This window comes from Otolemur garnettii, unplaced genomic scaffold (assembly GCF_000181295.1).
Source record: "Otolemur garnettii isolate 467f Iridium unplaced genomic scaffold, OtoGar3 scaffold00196, whole genome shotgun sequence".
Taxonomy (NCBI): domain Eukaryota; kingdom Metazoa; phylum Chordata; class Mammalia; order Primates; family Galagidae; genus Otolemur; species Otolemur garnettii.
The window spans coordinates 1302224-1322264 of NW_003852591.1; the positions used below are offsets into that span (position 1 = coordinate 1302224).

At 47.3% G+C, this 20041-nt stretch overlaps 1 protein-coding gene and 1 pseudogene across 10 annotated transcripts in view; one reads left to right on the top strand and one right to left on the bottom strand.

The window, feature by feature from the left end:
- The window catches only part of SIPA1L1 (signal induced proliferation associated 1 like 1), a 385188-nt gene extending 369161 nt beyond the window's left edge, over window positions 1–16027 (top strand). For 8 of the 10 annotated variants that reach the window (XM_023507644.1, XM_023507646.1, XM_023507645.1 and 5 more), the window contains 7 exons: window positions 234–473; window positions 1233–1398; window positions 6990–7236; window positions 10298–10444; window positions 11883–11997; window positions 14730–14814; window positions 15646–16027. In XM_023507644.1, the coding sequence (XP_023363412.1) occupies window positions 234–473; window positions 1233–1398; window positions 6990–7236; window positions 10298–10444; window positions 11883–11997; window positions 14730–14814; window positions 15646–15789 (1144 nt within the window). In that variant the 3' untranslated portion in view covers window positions 15790–16027. The remainder of the gene's footprint in view (window positions 1–233; window positions 474–1232; window positions 1399–6989; window positions 7237–10297; window positions 10445–11882; window positions 11998–14729; window positions 14815–15645) is intronic. The other 2 variants (XM_012812217.2, XM_023507649.1) reach the window with 1 other exon arrangement.
- LOC111721882 lies at window positions 6010–6120 on the bottom strand (annotated as a pseudogene).
- Window positions 16028–20041: the final 4014 nt, after the last annotated feature.

The window sequence follows — 20041 nt, forward strand, 5'->3', positions numbered from 1 at the left end:
TCAAAGTGCAGACTCAGCCCTAGTGACCATCTGTCACTTGACAACAGACATTTAAATTATAGCGAGATAGTAAGGAAGGCCAGCCATTCATACGCATTAACATTTTATGAGAAATTCATTGCTGTTTAACCCAGCCGTCACCTGTACCCGACGCCACTTTACAGTGGGCGTCGTGACCCTGAGGTGCACTGTGCACAGGGAAGTCATTGTGTCTTCATCCTACTCCTCCACAGTACCATGAGCTCCCGACACTCTGCCAGCCCAGTGGTTTTCACCAGTGCCCGAAGTTCACCCAAAGAAGAACTTCACCCTGCCGCTTCCTCACAGCTCGCACCGTCCTTCTCCTCCTCCTCCTCCTCTTCCTCTGGGCCCAGGACTTTCTACCCTCGCCAGGGCGCTACTAGCAAATACCTAATTGGATGGAAAAAACCAGAAGGAACAATAAACTCCGTGGGATTCATGGACACAAGAAAGTAAGAGTTCTTTTGCTTCTCTTGGTGGGTGACTTGCTTTTAACATGACAGAGATCAGAAAAGGTTGGGGCAGTTTCTTAGATTAAAGGAGGCCAGGCTAAGAGGTGGGGAGGATTGGTTTGGTAGAGGGGATTGGTTTGGGGGGGGGGGTTTCCCCCTAAATTAATTCTCTGCCTCTTCCTTAAATAAGATGTACTGCAAAACATTTGGGTTTGAGAATCTCAGATCTCCTGGAAAAGAGTGTGTTTAAAGGACACATTTCAGAATAATTAAGCCTCTGGTACTAAGACCACACTAATCTCTTTGATTATATTAATCCCGGGTAATTCATCTGAACTGAGCCAGGAGGCACCAGAGGGAATATTAGGAAGTGAGTGGGTACATTGCCAGTAAGACTTTGACAAAAGAGTACAGCAAAAAAATTAAGTGATTCGTGCATTTATTTTGTTGTTATCTGTGCAAAAGTTGCATTCAGGATTCATACCTGTGTTCTTTCATTTAAGTCTATTGCTAATTTTGGCTTAGTAGAATTAGTAGTTTTCTGTAAGAGTCATCTGTTCGCCAGGTTTTATTTTGTGTTTCAGATTGGTTGTTCCTTAACAAGCATTTACCTAAGTCGGTTCTGATGTGATTAAACAGAATAATTCTCTTTTTCTCTCCTTAAACATTGCTCTGCTGACCTACATCCTTCAGAGCGCACCGTGTCCTTGAGCCAACCTTATCAACTTGGTTCCTACCATCTCTTCCCTTTCTTTCAAGGCGTCATCAGAGTGATGGCAATGAAATAGCCCACACAAGGCTGCGTGCCTCCACCAGGGACCTCCGGGCCTCGCCTAAGCCAACCTCCAAGTCCACCATTGAGGAAGATCTAAAGAAACTGATCGACTTTGAAAGCCCAACTCCTGAATCACAGAAGAATTTTAAGGTATGGGACAGAGCTTGGGGTGGAGAGTGCTCAGAAGCCAACCCCGAGGGCTGTTTGCTGTAGTCGCCCCTTCCAGAGTGTTGCCGGCCAGCTCCTCCTCGCTGGCTCCCGCGTGCTGCCGTCATCCACTTGTCCCAGTAAGTAGAACACGAGGTTTTAAATGCTCAGTCCCAGCAGCCACACCTCGTTAGCCTTGGTTTGTCTCAACCTGTCCCTACCGTGCAAGTGTTTCTTCTTCCAGTGTATGTCACTCACAGCACATGACGCCTTGACCATCACCTTCATGGTATTGATGCTCAGAACCTCTGCACATGCCTGTGGCTGCCTTGTCAGCTAGGACAGCACTTCAGTGTCTCCTGCCCAAAGGCTCCCCCCTCTCTCACAAATGCCATTTGCTTCCTGCCCCATGTGCCCACAGTACTCTGCACTCTGGCCTTGCCTCTGCTCCCTGACCAGCCAGCACACAAACTGGCCATACGCAGTCCTCACTCCCAGGACCGCCTCTGCCTGCTGGACATCCACTCTTGGCAGCTGCCCCTCCAAGAGTAAACAGACAGCTTCAGCCAGCACTGTCGGTCTCCACTCACACCTTCAGAACTTCAGGGCTCTACTTTGTAAAGCCTTCTCTCTACACTCCTTTCTCGGAATTCCAGACTGTAAAGGCTTTCTCTAAAACCCAGTCTCTCCTCCCACCCTATCTGAATGCTAGTTCATTTTATGTTAGTGTAGCGGTGGCCAGACCTATGTGTCACCACAAGAAAAGGTTTGCTGTGCTCTCCTCAGCCTGGAGAAGCTGGGAGCTCACTTAAGGCTCTGTACTCCCTCGGGTTCTAACGTGTGTGGTCTCGACACCTCTGGGGATTGAGCTGGACCTAAAGGTGGTCGTTCTGCCTATAAAGCACTGTGAAGTGTACTGAGCAGCCCCAGGGGAAGGGGTGCACCCCTAGGAAAGCTGTGGCCGCCAACTCTGAAGTTTTCTATCCTCTGGGCAGTTGGATGATTTGCAGTCTGTGTGAAGTGACTAGAAAGCTTTAGGAAGAACTTTGAGAACTGATTACAAATGGAAGCTAGAATATTTGCTTAACCACTTATGGTCTTCAAACTGCGACCAAACTGCGACGAGGGGACGAGCGGCAGCTGGAGCAGCCGTGCGGGGCGTTGCCTGCAGACCGCCCTGACCACATGCTAGTGGGTGCGTGTGTGTTTCCTCCATATAGGTCAGGAATATAATACCTCTTAAACTTAAAAATCACCATTTACAGGAACCAGATGTAGCTCAGAGACCACTCTGGAGTTGAACCTAGAAATAAATGATTTATTAACACGATTTGTTACGTGAATAAATCATTTTCTATATGTAGCCATTCCTGATTCCTGTAATTTCAGTTTCATAAGCCCGCACTTCACTGTTCTGACTCATCATTCAGGGTACAAGTGGTTTCCTTGGCAACCTTGCAAAAGATAGTGCTTGAAACTCCTTTCTTTATCCATTAAAATCCAAAGAGATATATTAAAATTAAGTGCCTGTTTCAAAATAAAAAATATTTTAGATTTTTCCTTTGAGGTTAGAGGAAAATAAAACCTGCCCTGAAAAGGAATCTTTTCTCCAATTCCTACTTGAACATTTTTGGCAAAGGGCATCATTCTTTTGACTCACTCATGTGGTGGAAATAATTGAAGGCAAATGTCTGTTGTGCCCTTATTCCAGGTCTTGGCTTTTATTTCCCAAGTGAATTCCTTTAGTATTCCTATTTGAAACTTTCTTTACTTTGTGTAAAGTAACACCAAGTAAACATGAGACCCTCTGCAAAGAAAGTGCTACTGTGGGCTAAACCGTGACATTGAGAAGGCTGGAAGCAGGAACTCTTTTTCTCTCTCCAGTTTCATCCCCCTAGGGCTAGTCTGGTTACAGATGATTCCACTAAGTAGCTCCGTGTATCCTCTGAGGGGCATTATCTGAGTGGCCATGGCTATGCTGTGTCACTGAGGGAGCATGCCCTCAAGAGGTCCTCCAGGCTACTTTTGGCTCAAGGTTCCAAGCCACTGCATCAGGGTCCTAGGCCTGGCCAGCTTGGGGTTGTCAGCATAGGAGCCCGCTCACAGGACACAGTGGCTTTCCTGGGGAGCCAGTGCTGCCACCGAGCTGTGGTTAATACTAAATGGCAGGGTCACTCCCAGGCTTGTTTGCCAACAGAGCAAGGCATGTGCTGGCAGAGGTGGTAGGGCTGCCAGGCACGCTGTAGGTGGGTGGTGCCAAGGCCCCAGCAGCTGCCATGGAGCTCCTGCCTCAAGAACAATGGTGGAGCTATGACATTCTAGGAAACCTCACAGGCAATCAGAGATGGAATAACCTTATTTCCCCCAAGGGCAGCGACAGTCTGGCGAGTGAACAGACAGTGGCGCAGACTGTTTGTTAGTCCTGCTTTCCAGCCAGGGCTCTCGGGTGCAAGCCAAGGAAGAGCCTGCACGTGGATTGGTGCTCAGGAGCAGCTTATTGTGATTGTGGATGACACCTGTCCTCAGTGGCCGGGAGCAATGGAAAGAGGATGAGGACAGGACACCCATATGAAGCAAGATGCCATCTCCCCAGGCTGTTTCCTGGCTGTGAAATAGAGGACAAGAGTAGATCAGTGGTGCCCAAGTGTTTAAAGCTCAGGTACAAAAACAATAAAGGCCAAGTGTGTGGCTCACACACTCCTGGAGACTAGGGGGAATGGATTGCCTGAGCCCAGGATTCGAGACCAGCCTGAGCAAGAACGAGACACTGTCTCCACGAAAAATAGAAAATCTAGCCGGGTGTTGTGACGGCACTTGTAGACCCAGCTACTCAGGAGGCTGAGGCGGGAGGATCACTAGAACACAAGCAATGCAGTTCACTGTGAGCTGCTCCACAGCACTCTCCCTAGGATGACAGGGTGGGACTCAGCCTCAAAAAATAAAAAAACAAATAGGACCACACATGGAAGCCCAATATGTACAACTGAGAAAGCAGAATGGGAGGGCCAGGGCCCACCTAAACTACTCCTCCCAGTGGAGGTGCGGTAAGGACCCCTAAGCACTCTCGGAGCAAGTTTAGAACCATACTCCTTCCCAAGCACACTGTGAAATCCCTTCCAGGCCTGCCATTCCACTCCTCTGGGACTGTCACTCAGGGGCCGGCTGTACCTGCAAGGAAGGTATGGGGCACCCTCAGGAAGCAGGTAGGTTTGCACAGACGGATGGGGTGAGGGGCCGACCCAGCACTTTCAGACAAGACTACCTGTTAATGGCAGAGAGCGTCCTGGCGGGTTGCTTCCCTCTGCTTCTTTCCCTGCCTCCCTTTAGTGCGAGATGTTTTGATGTACGTATGTACGTACGTACGTATGTATATATGTATTTAGAGACAGTCTTACTTCCTTCCCTGGGTAGAGTGCTGTGGCATCATAGGTCACAGTGACCGCAGTCTCTTGGGCTCAAGTGATCCTCTTGCCTCAGCCTCCCAAGTAGCTAGGACTACGCGTTCCTGCCACAACCCCCACTGGCTAGTTTTTCTATTTTTAATAGAGATGGGGTCTCGCTCTTCCTCAGACTGGTCTCAAACTCTTGAGCTCCAGCAGTCCACCTACCTCAACCTCCCAGAGTGCTGGGATTACAAGCGTGAGCCACCGTGCCTGGTGGATATTGTGACTTTTAATAAAGCACATGCTCAAAGGGTCTCTACAAGGTAGAGTGTATATTAATAATTCCCAAAGAGGCTGAAACTAGAATTGATAGAGAATCTCTCACCTATAAAAACCATCAGGGAGGATGTGCTTAACCGGAAAAGGAAATGCCTTTGCTAAAAATAGAGGTGCTAAAAAGATTGAGGAGCAGTTCCTGAAGACGGAGATCTGAGATGGCCCAGTAGGCAGATAGGATAGTCCTAGAACCTTGCAGACAGAGGAGAGGTGAACTAGTTGTTGTTTTAACAATGCTTAGCAAGCTATTTAACCACCTAATACCTACTGTTCTCCACAGAATAGGATGAAAAAGCATTACTTTCCTCGCCAGGTTTTCCCTTGAAAAGTATTTACTGTAGCAGCTTAGCTTTCTAGACAAGTTCACGGATACATACCTTGGATTTAACTCGTCATGAACTTTTAAAAGTGAACACAATTTTTACTTAATTGGTTGCCCCTGGGACACCTTCTCAATGTGTTCCACTAATAATTGTTTCCTTTGAATGTAGCAGCTGCGCACACCACAGCTGGGGGCAGCGTGGACTTGATTAACCCTTGACTTGTTACACAGAAGCAGGCTAGGCCCCAGCGCACAAGAAGGGCCCAGAGCACCAGCTCTGTGTTTTGGGGTCTGCAATCAACCAACCAAATGGAGCTATTGCAAAATCATTCTCTCTCTGCCCCTTCAAAGTGTCATGGGAAGGCTCAGAGTGGCTTTTCCACCAGCAGTGACTCAGCCCTCCTCCTCACGCCCCCACCTCGTGCCCCCATCACAATGAACGTGGCCTCAATTCTTTATTGTTTTCTTTTTAATTTTCCAATATTAGGCAATTTTTCAAACATACAGTTTAAAGAATTATACAGTGATCACCTTTAAACCCACCACATACATTTTATAATTTTTTTCTTCTTCTTATGTAGGGAATTTGTTCATAGAGAGGCTACAAGATTTGTGTCTCTCATCACCATGACCCCAGGTTCTGTGGAGTGTGTTATGAAGTTCTTTATTGTTAAAGGGCTTCCCGGGAGCTGGACATTTAAATATTGTTCGCATGTGTGTTGTTTCTCAATGAAAGGGCTTCTCAGAAGCTCGCAATTGGCAGAAAAATCTCAAGTAAAATCAAACTGGGTCACAAAGGCAAAAGACATCAGCAAGAGATAAGAGATACATCTGGAACTATTTGTAATTTACAGATAAATGTGTAAATATTTGTTCTTTATAAAGCTGACTTCTCTGTTACTATTTCATGGATAGAAATGCACCTATAAAATAAATTCTCTCCAAAACTCGTGACGTAGCCTCGAGGTTCAGTTGGTGTGACTGAGTAGTTGCTGTTTATTGGGAGCCACCTATTATCTGAGTTACTATATTTTAATGATTACATGCTCTTGTTGCCCCACAAACACATTATTATTATCTGGCAGGCTTCTGCAGGTGTTGCCCTGGGCTGTGACATTATTTCATCAGGCCTCTGACACCCCCAGTAATCAGTCCAGCATCTCACTTAATCCTCACAATACCCCTGAGAGGTGTTGTCCCCCTTCTGTGGACAAGGAATTAGGCTCAGAAACCCTGTGATTTGGTGGGAAATGCAGGATTCAAATAGAACTGACATTGGTCTGACCCTAAAGTCTATTCTTAAGCACAACATGATACTGATAAATCCCCTCCATCACTTATCTGAGTACGGGGCAGTGGGCAGCGGGCTGGACTTCAGGGAAATAACAACTGGGCCTCCCGGGTCAGCTCTCTGCAGCTGCAGAAGTAGCTGGTGGGTCTGACCATTCCCTGCTGGGACTCTAGGGCCTGAGGGGGCACAGCTGGAGCAGGGACTTGGTCTCAGGTGTCTGAAGCAGAAAATTAATTTTCTCTTGTCTCCCGATGTTTTCCAGTTCCACGCGCTGTCCTCTCCCCAGACCCCTTTTCCCACCACCCCCACCTCCCGACGGGCCCTGCACAGAACGCTGTCAGACGAGAGCATATACAGCAGCCAGCGGGAGCACTTCTTCCCCTCCAGGGCTTCGCTCCTGGACCAGGCGCTGCCCAACGACGTGCTCTTCAGCAGCACCTACCCGTCTCTCCCCAAGTCTCTGCCGCTGCGCAGGCCTTCCTACACGCTCGGGATGAAGTCGCTGCATGGTAAGGGCCCTCTTAGCTGCAGCCGGCAGCTCTGCTGGCGATGGCCACGCCCCCCTCACACACACCTGCCAATCCCACGCTCAGAGAATGGATGGTCACTAGAGGAAGGCGTGGCTCACCCTCTCTGTGATCCCGGACCACAGAGTGGCCTGGGACGCCTATTAAATCTCACACTTCACCCAACAACCCCTAAATTTGAATTTCCAAAGGATAGTCTAGGAATTGGGTTTGGGGGTTTTTTTGTTTTGTTTTTTAAGACAAAGTCTCTCACTCTGTTGCCCTGGGTAGAGAGCTGTGGTATCACAGCTCACAGCAACCTCCAACTCTTGGGCTCAAGCAACTCAGCGTCCCAAGTAGCTGAAACTACACGTGTCCACTGTGACACCTGGCTAGTTTTTCTATTTTTAGCAGAGACAGGATCTCACGCTTGCTTAGGCTGGTCTTGAACTCCTGAGGTCAGGCAGTCCACCCTCCTAGGCCTCCCAGAATGCTAGGATTATAGGAGTGGAGCCACTGCACCCAGCCATAGGAGTTGGTATTCTTATTAACCGTCCATCCATTTGGATTAAGCACATATGGCTGACAGAGTGAATTGCTTCTTAGAGCTGTGATCTTCCTGCAGCCCCCTTCAGAACCCAGACTTGCCATGGCTCTGTCTTTTCCAGGCTGTAAGGACCTTGCCTGTGCTGTCAACCATCATTTGTTGACTCGTTCATTGACCCAGCGAGTAGCATTTAAGGAAAAGGCACACCGATAGTGGGGTACCCCCATGTCCTCCCCTTTGGTTCATAGGTGCCTTGTTTGCTCTATGACCTAACGAGGTACTGTGTTCAGGAAGGGCCATGTTCTGGAACTCTGGATTTAAATCCAGTCTTTTCCTCCTGCAAATCTGCTGCAGGATTTCTGTGTCTTGTGTCCCTTCATGCCCACGTTTCTTTTCCTTCTGCTGCTTTTCTGGAACAATGTTTTCCTTCAGTCGTATGCTTGCCCTGCCTTATTTTTTAGCTCAGCCCACGCAGAGCTCCCTGTCCCCGTCTCACTCACAGCTCAGCAGTGCCGTCTCCTCCTCTCCTCCTGGCCTTGGCAAATGTCGCTCACAGGTCATGCCAGCCTTCCCTGTCCCCTCCCCCTTCCACCTACAGCTTAAATCTGGTTCCCCTTTGTCCTAGGAAGTCGCACCCGATCAACCAAAGTTGACCCAAGAAAGGACCACTTGTTATCATCAGACTCTAGAAAAAATCTCCTGCAAGTGTCCCAATATGCCCTAACCATTTTTTCCTCTTGTTCTATATCAGGGCCACTCTCCCCGAATTCCATTGCAACTACAATCTTCTGCCCACTGGTTTCCTCGCCCTTTTTATCCTGCCTTTGCAATAATAAAAGTAAACCCTCTGTGAAGTCTTCCCTGCATGTGTCCTGTCAGAGGCAGCCCTGTCTGGCCAGAGGCTCGTAGCCTGGAAACCTGCCAACCACACGGTCACTGTCCAGCTGAGAAGGCCCAGGATTAAGGCCCCGATTAAGGCCCCGTCTTGGGCCCCTGGGGGGCTGTGGAGAGGAAGGGTAGGAATGGGCTGCCTTGTCCAGTCACTTCCTCCTGCTCTCTTGAAATCAGGCAGCAATTGTGGTGACTTCGTGTCCTAACCTGAGCAATCCATGCCTTGTTTGGTGACTCCTGCTGACATGGGTTTGGGAGGTGGGAAGGAATGACTTCTTCTCCACATGGAGATTTGGGCCCCAGTGTTGAAAGGGCAGAAGGGTTGTGAGTGACATACGGAATTATCTGTTCCTCCTACTTCCCCTTGGTGAGAACAAGTTTAAATAGAACTGAACATTTAATATCTTGCAGTATTTGTTGACTTCCATTTACTCATAATTTTGCTAATTTTAAGCACATTAATAACTAGCAGCTGCACTTCAGAGCAGTTCTTGACATAATTTGAAAGGGAAAACAAGCACTTAATACACTCAGGCTTACCAGGCTGTCATAATAGATGAAACTTTTTAACTCCTTGTAAACAGGTATTTCTAGAGTCACTCACAGATTTTAACTGAGAGCTTTGCTTTTGCACGGCTGTTAACGCTGCAGGCGCGTGCCGAGGGCGGCCCTTCTCGCAGCTTGCAGGCTCTGCAGTTCCACCCAGCTTCTGCAGCTTGAGGGTTTTGCGTTTCATGAGCCATGTCTCCCTAGCTCCCTCTGGCCTGCCCTCTTTGTTGCCTTGAGCAGTAGCAGTGTGCTCTCAGTGGCACAGAGTGGCTCACAGCACCCATTCCTCCCTGTCCCAGGCTAAACACTCTAGTCGTTAAGATGTCAGTGAGTCAATGCGATGGTTTAACATGTGTATTCCACAAATCATCTGCTTAAAAAGAGCTCGGGATGTTAGACTGCTACAACCCAAAACTGATCCAGAGAGTTGCTTGTATAATGACCCTGTGTCCTTGGGCAGAATAATGCCAATGCTACCCCTAAAATCACTTAGTATCCCAGCACACTCAGCTCGCCTGATTCATCTCTCACTCCCACTCTGCATGTGTTTGTACATGGGAATCAGTGGGCTGCCTCTGGGATGTACCTGCCCCTCACCAGTGCCAGGGATACAGAGAGTCCATGGGGCAGCGGTCACATCCTGCTCCCAGTCCAGATAAAAGCCCTATCATCTCCTGTTACAGGAATAAACATCCCTGGTCTGACTCCCAAATCTAGCTCTCCATTGAACAGTTGGTCCCCTTTTCCCTGTGTGCATCCTTAGAGTCTGTGAAGGATGCCAGAGCTGCCTGGGTCCCCACAAGCATGTTGCCTCAGCACATAGCTAACTTCCCATGACTTGGGACAAGAAGGGAGATGATGGAAGGTTATAAAAACACAAAGGCAAAGGCAGACTAGAGGAAGCCAACTGCTATTGCAAGGCAGCTTTAGAGTAACCGCTAGTGGCTGGCTAGACTGGACATTGATTACAGTGGCAAGTAGCTCACACATGAGTTGTGGTGATAGGAAATCAGGCAAGTTTCCAAGGGGTGCTCCTTTGGGCGTGAGAAGTATCTTATCACTTGTTCCTTCCAACAGGAGAATTCTCAGCCTCGGACAGCTCTCTCACTGATGTCCAGGAGACCCGAAGGCAGCCCATGCCGGACCCCGGCCTGATGCCCCTGCCTGACACTGCTGCGGATCTAGATTGGTCCAACCTGGTAGACGCTGCCAAAGCCTATGAGGGTGAGTCCGCCATAGGTCCAAGCAGCAGCAGGATCCCGTGGGGCCTCCCTGGAGTGCACTAGTGGCACGATCGAGTCTGGACACATTGACAACATAAGCATTTTGCCAGTGTGCCAGAAAACAGCAGAACTAACAGTTACTGAGCACTCAGGAGGAGCCAGACCCTAAGTTGGTCACTTAGGCACTTGTTTTATTTAATCCAGTGTGACCGGAGTTTCCTCTACACAGGAATTCATGACATGCGTGTCTGATCTCCTTCCTATATGAGAAGGGCAGAGGAATCCCAGCTGCTGTCACTGCATAGGGAAGAACACGTGTCCAGCAAGGTCTTTGCTCCCATAGTTAAGATGTTGCTGGTAAACACACAGGCGGATCCAGCAGGGGCCTTGTCCTGCCGGCCGGCCCCAGTCCTGACATTGCTGGGTGCTTTGCTTGCCCTTCTCACTCGGCTCTCAGTGCAGGGTAGTGCTTTATCTGACTGGTGATCCCTTCCCCAACCTGCCAGCTGTGTGCTCACTTCAGATGGGTGGGGCTGAAGTGCCTGTCCTCAGACTGGTTCTGCTGAAATCAGAAACTTCAAATGCAGTATATGGACCGTCATCAGTTTTCAAATGTCCTTTTTTGAGCAAAGACTTTTTTCTAAGATCCTTCTGAAATGTTTTTTATAAAATTAGGATCGCAGGTGATTGATTATTTTTTGGTTTTACTCTTACTTGGAAGAATTGAAGGTTGCTGTTCAGTCAGGTTCAGTCAGGAATGTTACTAGACAGGCCACAGAACGCCCTAGTCGGGCAGGTGGCGTGGAGCAGGCAGCATGGGTCCTCCCGCCTTCTTCAGGTGTATTTGGCTGATCGAAGTTCCCCAGTGCTAACTTTCACTTTGCTGGTTAATCATCTTCATATAAAATGGCAGGCGTTTAGTTTCTTTAATGGGAGAAATTTTTAAACCTTTGATTTTTTTTTGCTTGGTTTAAATTATAAGGTGGTATATTTGGAAACATAGGTGGCACGGACTTAGGTTAGAGCCCGCTAGAGTTGGCCAGGCATCTCGTGGAACACATTCATCAGGGAGTTGTAGGAAGCATAGTACTAGCTCTTTAATGCATTGCTATCACTGCTGAGCCTTGGTCTGGAAATTGGCACAAGGCCTGTTTCCAGGGAAAGAGTTAAGAGAATGCTGCTTTGATCAGGAGGGGTACTAGAAATTGATTCACAGCCATTTTATGAGGGGAAGCCACAATGCTACAATCCTCTTTCACACGTGGCTAAGGCAGTGAAATGGTACTACTTCCCCTGTGAAGGTTGGGAGCCGGGATTCCCAGTGCATCCCCGCACATGGGTTAGACTTGACCGTCAGTGTAGACCATTTGTGGACTTTGATAGACAAGGCCCAGAGATGGGACTCCAAAATACTGACTGTTTTCTTATCTCCCTTCTAGTCCAGAGAGCCTCATTTTTTGCTGCTAGTGATGAAAACCATCGTCCCTTGAGTGCTGCATCCAACAGCGATCAGCTCGAGGCCCAGGCTCTGGCCCAGATGAAGTCTTACAGCAGGTTGGTCACCTTATTTGTGGCACCAAGTGTCACCCTTGCCAGTGACGGTAGATGTAGGGGAAGGGAGATGGAAGCCACATGGATTAGCTGAGTGAAGCTTGTTGCAGCAGTGCCAGACACTTCACATTTTATTAGAGAAATACTTCAAACATAATTAAACTACTCCTGATGGCTTACAAGGTCATATTTATGAGTATTCAGTAGTATTTAAACCCCTAATAAATATGCCCTGGGGCTTATTAGGTCAGGTAAGAGAAATCATTGCACTAGGTCTCCTGGGCTCCTGCACTGTTCCGTCCTAGAGTCTGGTTTCTGGTCTCTTCCTGGCTGTCATCGATGGTCATGCTTGGAACGTGCCTGCTAAGTCTTAGGCAGCTCCCTGTTGATCACTTCAGGTCTGGATGTTAGAAAGCTGGATCGCAGGCTAGTTAAGCAGTAACTCACATCCAGGGTGTTTCTTCTGGATTAAGAGCGTGGACTTTGAGTTCTGTGTAACCATGCAGATACCAGTTTTTCTGTTTTCTCCTTAGTTTCCAATAGTGAGGTTGTTGAATTAATGTGTGATACTCCCGTCTATTAAAACATACTAGTCAGCAGCCATGGGACACTTAGCAAGCACTGTCTGGTGCAGAATAATTTCATTAATTTGACAAGTCTTCCCTTAAAACCTTCCGAGGCTGATTAAGTATCCAGGTATCACCCTGGCATGGTGGTGGGCATCTGTAGGCCTAGTTACTCAGGAGGCTGAGGCAAGAAGATCTCTTAAGCCCAAGAATTTAAAGTTGTTGCAAGCTATAATGATGCCCTGGCTACTAGGGTGACAGAATAATGACAGTCTGTCTCAAAAAAAAATCCAGGTATCTATAAAATATGATCAGATATAGACAAATACGGGGAAAGTAAAGTTGCTGGTGGTCATGCAGGCACCCCGTAGGGCTTGTGCTGGAGGACGCCTGACCCAGTCTGCAGGGAAGTGAGGTGCTCTTGGCCAGGGAGGCAGGAGAGCAGTGGATGGTTTGTCAAGGATGTAACAGATCAGTGCCACACTCTTCTCGTCACTGGAACAGCTGGAGCAAGGAAGGCTGCTGAGAACTTTTAAAAAATCCAGAGAGTCAGAAGAGAGCCCAAAATGTGCATTCTTAGGGGGGGTTCCAACAAAGAGAAGTCTGAATGAGCCAAGACGGTTTTCCTGAGAAAGGATCTTACAGAAACAGGAGATGAGGGTGAAGGTCGGCTCTTTGCTTTGTTCAGTCCACACAGAACAATGAAATGGAGTGACATACACTTTTTAAGTATTACCGGTGCACTTACAGACACAGAATGCATTTTGAAGAATCTTTAGACATGAAGATAAGCTGCTGAGAACTGGTAGCCCACAGTGGCTTTGGGAAGGACACCGCTGCTCTCGGCCCCCACGGGGCTGAGTCCGTCTAGCAGCACCCCTGTTCACCTCATCTTTGGCCTTGAGCCTGTGCAGAACATGACCAGCTTGTTGTGCCTTACAGTGCTGTTGTGGATTGCAGAGGACTTTTTAAAAATTCATTCACTGTCAGCTTTTGAGTGGTCACCCTGGTCTCGGTCATTACCATTCCCTCTGTCTGCAGCCTCCTGACACCCCACACCACCGTGAGTTTTGCATTTGGGGCCTGTTGTAGACTCAGAATCAGCAGAAGACGTTAGTGCAGTTCATTTTAGGTCAAGAACTCTAACTTAACTTTGATTTTTAAAGTAAATAATACCTTTTGTTCCAAGATCCAGAAAATTCCAGAGTCACTTAACTTCTTCCTTTTGGTCTCTGGAAAGAAACCACCGCATGGTTTCCCAGGAGAGGACTTTAGATTCTTGGTTGTGTGACTCCTTGCTTGAAAGACTTGGCTAGAAATCACTCAGGAAACTTGCAGCAGGTTGAATTCAGGTAGAGGAGCGTGTAGGGAGAAAAGGAGCCAGAGGCACTAACCCACGAGACTGTGGGGCCCTGCGGGCGGGAGCGTGCCCCGCAGTGTCCTCGGCTGGGCTAGTGGCTGGCCTGTCATCCCGGCTCACACTTCTCTTGGTACTCCATGAGCATGGCATTATTGGCGCTTAATCGTGGAAAAAAAAGAGAAGAAAATTGTTTGCTTGTCGAAATAGCACATAATTTAAGACGTTGAGCTTTGACTGACAAGCTTTTGAGACATGTAGTCTTGTTTTTTAAACATTTTAAGGTATTTAGACTTATGTTTAAGATGTAGGCACAATTATTTAGCTAGCGACAACTGTGCAGGTGGCTAAGGTTATTTTCTTGAGAACCAGAGACTGCTTGAGCTGTCACCCCAAGGTGACACACACTTCCCTCATACGCACACATGCACAGGAGTAGCTCTTGTCTCTTAAAGCCCACCCAGGAGAGCCCAACACCTCCCTGAGGATGCATCTTGCTGTTTGATAGTTGTGTCTGCGGAAAGTACCTCTTATGCTGCCAAAGAGATCGTTTTCACTGTTGTCCTTTGTTCTTCTGTTGTGAGGGTACAGCATCTGTGACAAAAGCAGCTATTGATTGGCTGTAGTTGAAGCTTGTATGACCTTTTGTTAAGATTACCATTTTCTTTTTTAAAATGAAAATGTACATTGGGTCCCCATGCTGAGTAATTGGACATTGAAAACCATTTTACGAATACAGCCTCCCCAGATTTAACACACACACACAGAGCCGTGGGTTCTCCTGCAAACATGATTTGGGTTTTTGTTCCCAGCAGTAAAGATTCCTCTCCTACTCTGGCTTCTAAAGTGGACCAGCTGGAAGGTATGCTGAAGATGCTTCGTGAAGATTTGAAGAAGGTAAACCACATATTCTCAAACCCAGTTGCCAGGTCCACACAGACTGCCCTTGAACTGTGAGAGCCTTTTTTAGGTTGTGTTAGCGGAATAGGATGTGGGCATTTTTCCTGTGTATGCACATGTTCAGGGGACGCAGGGAGCATAGTTCCCCCCAGAACACAGAGCACTGAAGGCCTCTGTTGTCATATGTACAGGAAAATTGTTCCTTTGGTGGAAGCTCTGTCTGGGCCCTCTCCCAGCCTTCCCAGCCCTCCCCAGCAGCCCAGACTCCCGGGTTTCACTTGGGCTTACACACCAAGAGAACTGAATATTGTTTCTTGGGTGGCTTTGACTGTCCCAAGACAATAGCCCCCAAGTCCATTGCCAAAAATTTAAGACAGTCCATGTTAATTAAGACTTTAAAATACACGTTTGTGTCCTCACATCCCAAGTGAATCCTGTAGAGGTGAGTCTCCCTGTAAGCCTGTTTCCAAGGCCTAGCCTGTAGCAGGGTGTCCAGACTGCAGGCCACAGGCCGATTATGTGAGGACTGTTCTGCTCTTTTATGGTGGCAGATATCCTGAAAGTTATGCACGGACCTTTTGTGTGTGTGTGTGTGTGGTCATCAGCTTTTGTTAGTGTTTATGTATGTGATGTCGGTGTGGTACAGAGATGCCAGAAAGTTAGACATCCTGTTAGAGTAAGTGTCTTAGCACCTAATGCTAGGCTGGTGGGTGGAATGAAGGGGAGAAATGGGTGATGATGGGAACAGATCCAGAGCCACTGTCCCTAGGAGCTGGGCGAGTTGGGGCTACCTCTCTTAGTTCCTTCCTACTTTGCTCTACCTCCCAGGAAAAAGAAGACAAAGCCCATCTTCAGGCAGAAGTTCAGCACCTGCGAGAGGACAACCTGAGGCTGCAGGAGGAATCCCAGAATGCCTCGGACAAGCTGAAGAAGTTCACAGAGTGGGTCTTCAACACCATAGACATGAGCTAGGGAAGGCTGAGGCGGGCAGGAGCAGGGCCCGGGTGCGTTCTCTGTGAGTGCAGGGGAGCTCCTTCCCCAGGCCAGGGAAAGCCTTCTCAGAGCGCCTCCCCGGCTCCCTCCCCTGCCCCCCTTTCAGGGAGTGCACACCAGTTGCAGATCAACAATCATTATCTGCCTTTTGTAGAAAAGAGAAACAAAAAAGTAAATAAAAATTTTAAAAAGTAAAATAAAAGTTTAACTGCTAAAATGTGAATGTCTTTATTTTTTTGCACAATATCTTTATCTGTTTATGTATTTAAGAAGAAACTGGGCCTAGGACCAGGGTGTCCCCCTGGTCCAGCTGCCTCTATTTCCATCAGCTTTCTTATCTATTTCAGGTAACCCAAGCGTTCCCTTGTTATCCTGATGAATGTCATTGTTCCTAGGAAAACAAATTTTTTTTTTTTTCAAAAAAAACTTATTTGGGGAGTGAAGAGGGCTATTTCCTTACCTTCTTCCCTGAAGCCTGGAGAGGGAGTTGCTTGGAGAAAATGCCTTCGTTCCTTGTGCATGAGCTCTTGCTGTCTGTACCTGTCTTCCAGAGGGTGGCAGGATTGGGGTCATTTATCAGCAAGTCAGGTAGACCAGAGGGAGAGCCTGCCTGGGAGCCACACCCCTTTTCAATTGTGCACCGTGAGGTCACTTCCTGCTTCCTTCCTTTCCCAAAAGACGATGATCTCAGGTGTGCTGCTCAGAGTTAGGGCTCTTTTCGTTTGGCTTACGTGAGCCCCAATAGGTTGGAATCAAGCTCTCTATAGCTTCCTGACTCTAAACATTAAGTGGTTTCAGAATTCCCCCAACCCAAAACCTTATTACTTCATATACATTTTTAATGCATTTTCTTCAAAACTATATATAGTTTTTGATTTCTAAAGCTAAAACTGTGGCAAAGTTTTTTTTAAGCTTGCTCTAAATGACTATATTAATTAATAAATCCTTCTCTCCAAAGCAAGATTTCATTGGTATTTTTAACTAGGACAAGCTAGCAGTGAATGTTTGATTGTGAATTTTAATCCTTGCTTGTTAGGAGCAATGACTGTGAGAATAGAATGGGCTTCATCTGCATGTCCCAGTGTGAAATTTGAGCACGGCGTTTTCTGCATCCTTTCATGGCCATCCAAAGGATTCTGCTGCAGAAATTATTGATGTGCTGTTTTTCCTGTCTCAGTGATGCAGGCTGCTTTGGGCCCCTGGGGCCCTCACTACTGTAGAGCACAGAGATGGGGCTGACCAGTGTTGACTGACCTAAGGAGACCCTCCTGTTTCTTGCCTTCATAATTGTCACATAATTGACCCCTCTGCCCCTTTAACGGCAGCTCTGGTCTAAGGGAACATTTGGCAATCTGGTGGCATCTGCTCAGAAGTTCCCTGCCCCGAATAATCTCCTTTCCTTCCTCTCTCCCCCCTCACGCCCATTACCAGATTTTTATGCTAGTTTCATTCATGATTGTGATTTCTCCATGGGAATTTTTTTTTTCTGGTGACATTTCCATCATGGAAATAGGAAGATTTCGGAGTGCTTTGTAAACATTTCGATTGCCTCTTTCTCTCTGACGTGTGTGAAGGCGATTGTACACTGCCTGGTATCTCTTTGTAAATGAGACGTACTGCTAAGGTCCAAGCATTCTGAAGTCTTGCTTACCCTGCATTTGGTTTTCCTTTTGTTTTACATTTTGTTTGGGGACTTGGGGCAAGCTATTTATTAGAGTTTTGCAAACGAGTTCTTGTTTGAAGCCTCTAAAGACTACTTGTAAAAATCAAACAATAAAATTCATTTTAAATGCTCTTTTAAAACGCTTTGGTGTTATTGCTTGAGGTTTTCTCATTTGAAAGATTACCCAATAATTCATTGGCCCTCAGTGCATCCTGATTCCCTCATCAAATTCCATTAAGATTAAAGATTTTTCTCAAAAAGTTCATCCTCCTTAGAATGTTGATAAACTGATTTACTCCCTGTCCACGTGCCGGTAGAGAATTGCTGTTTTGCCTTCTTGGCTTGTGATTTCATATTTGCAGAGTTCTCTGTGGCGAGTTCTCTGTTCATTATCCACGTGTGAGTCTGTCACAGCCTGGTCGTTCCCTGAGACCAGCTCGCTTTGGGACTGCTGCATCTCCCAGCTCTCAGTGTCAGATGTCATGTGCTCAGGGAATACAAATGCCCGATGATATTAGACTGTGCAAAATATAATTAGAAAAGTTAATCAACTGAAAAAAAAATCAGTACATTCCAAAGTCAAACAGAACCAATTTTATTTTTTAATCTGCCACGTCACTGTTCCTGTCCAGTGGTGCAGCTAATTGGGAGCTGACAGAGTTTCTTCATTTTACTTGGTTCAACAATTCTACAAATTCTAGAATTAGAAGACTAAGATGGGGCTGGATGCCACAAGATATTCTGATTAACATGCTAAAAAGGTGGGGGGAGGGGTTGCAGGATTTTTTTTTTTTAGCCTGGACCAGGTTTGAACCTGTCACCTCTGGTATATGGGGCCAGTGCCCTACTCCTTTGAGCCACAGGCGCCGCCCAAAAGGTGTTTATTTTTTATTTACTTTTTTTTTTTTTTTTTGAGACAGTCTCACTTTGTTGCCCTTGGTAGAGTGCCGTGACGCCACAGCTCACAGCAACCTTAAACTCTTGGGCTTAAGTGATTCTCTTGCCTCAGCCTCCCAGTAGCTAGGACTACAGGCACCGGCCACAACGCCTGGCTATTTTTTTGTTGTTGCAGGTGTTCAGCTGGCCCAGGCCGCGCTGTGTGTACGTGACTGGCACCTTAACCACTGTGCTACAGGCGCTGAGCTCTAAAAAGGTGTTTAGATGCTAATTCTTAATGGTTAAAGGGTTCGCACATGATTTCTATAGGGTATGGCACGTGGCTGGGAGTCCTCGGGGAAGATGCCAGTGGCCTGCATTGGTAGAGGGTCTTCATCCTTCAACTGACCTAGGAGGCCAATTGGCTGTGCTCTGGATCTGGGGCAGGTGATCAGCTGGGTTGAATTTCTAACTCCTTTGATGGGGGATAAAAATGATAGTCAAAGAGTAAAGGAAACAGGCCCAGCAAACTTAGGCAATTTGCTTCTAATTAAATGTGGAACGAGGACCTGAACCCAGATTTAAACCCACCATGCAACATTCAATTGTCAGCTGCTGGGCTAGGTGCAGTGGCTTATACCTGTAGTTCTAGCACTTTGGTAGTCTGAGGTGGGAGGATTGCTTGAGGCCAGGAGTTGGAGATCAGCCTGAACAAGAGGAAGACCCCTTCTCTCTAAAAACATAGAAAAACTAACTGGTCATGGTAGCACATGCCTGTAATCCCAGCTACTCAGGAGCCTCGCTTGAGAATCAAGAATCACTTGAGCCCAGGAGGTCTGAGATTGCTGTGAGCTAAGATGATGCCAGTGGGCTGGACGACAGAGACTCCGTCTGAAAAAAACAAAAGAAAAAAATACTATTAGCTGCTGCTTCCCCAGAATGAAAAGATTGAGATTAAAGTGCAAGATGCCGCGCCTTGGTCACACACACACACTGGTGTGATGTGTGTAACGTCTACAGAGCAGTGATACACAGTCACGTGGGATTCCTTTTGCATTGCATACATGGATTTACCACTAATGACCCTTACATATGAGTCATCATACTTGGATGAAAAAGATACGTGACTTAGCTTAGGGCTCAAATCCCATCCATTACGTAGCATCTGTGTCCTTAGGCAAATTACCTCCCTGAGTGTGGTTTTTTCATCTGGTAAGAAAGTAACAGCCTCACACATTAAGGATTAAATGGGACCATATGTGTAAAAGCAGTGACTGGCAAATTGTAGATCCGCAGTGAGCGTGTCCCCCACACCCTGCATCTCGGAGTGTGCCGCTTGCTTTCCTGCTATGGTTCCAGGACTGAGTCCTGAGGTACTAGAGTGGGGTGGAAGGGTCACAGTGAGCTCTCCACTTCCCACATCAGGTAGGCACTTTTACCCCTTTGCTGTATATTTTAGAACAGTAACTCTCAAACTTGAGCTTGCATGGGAATCACCTGGAGAGTTCGTTAAAATACAGGTCACTGGGCTTCCCCCCAGGGTCTGTGAGTGAGCAGGTGTGGGGTAGAAACTTACTTAAATTGTAAGTTCCCGGCTCGGCACCTATAGCTCAACTGGCTAAGGCGCCAGCCACGTACACCTAAGGTGGCGGGTTCGAATCCCCAGCCCGGACCCGCCAAACAACAATGACG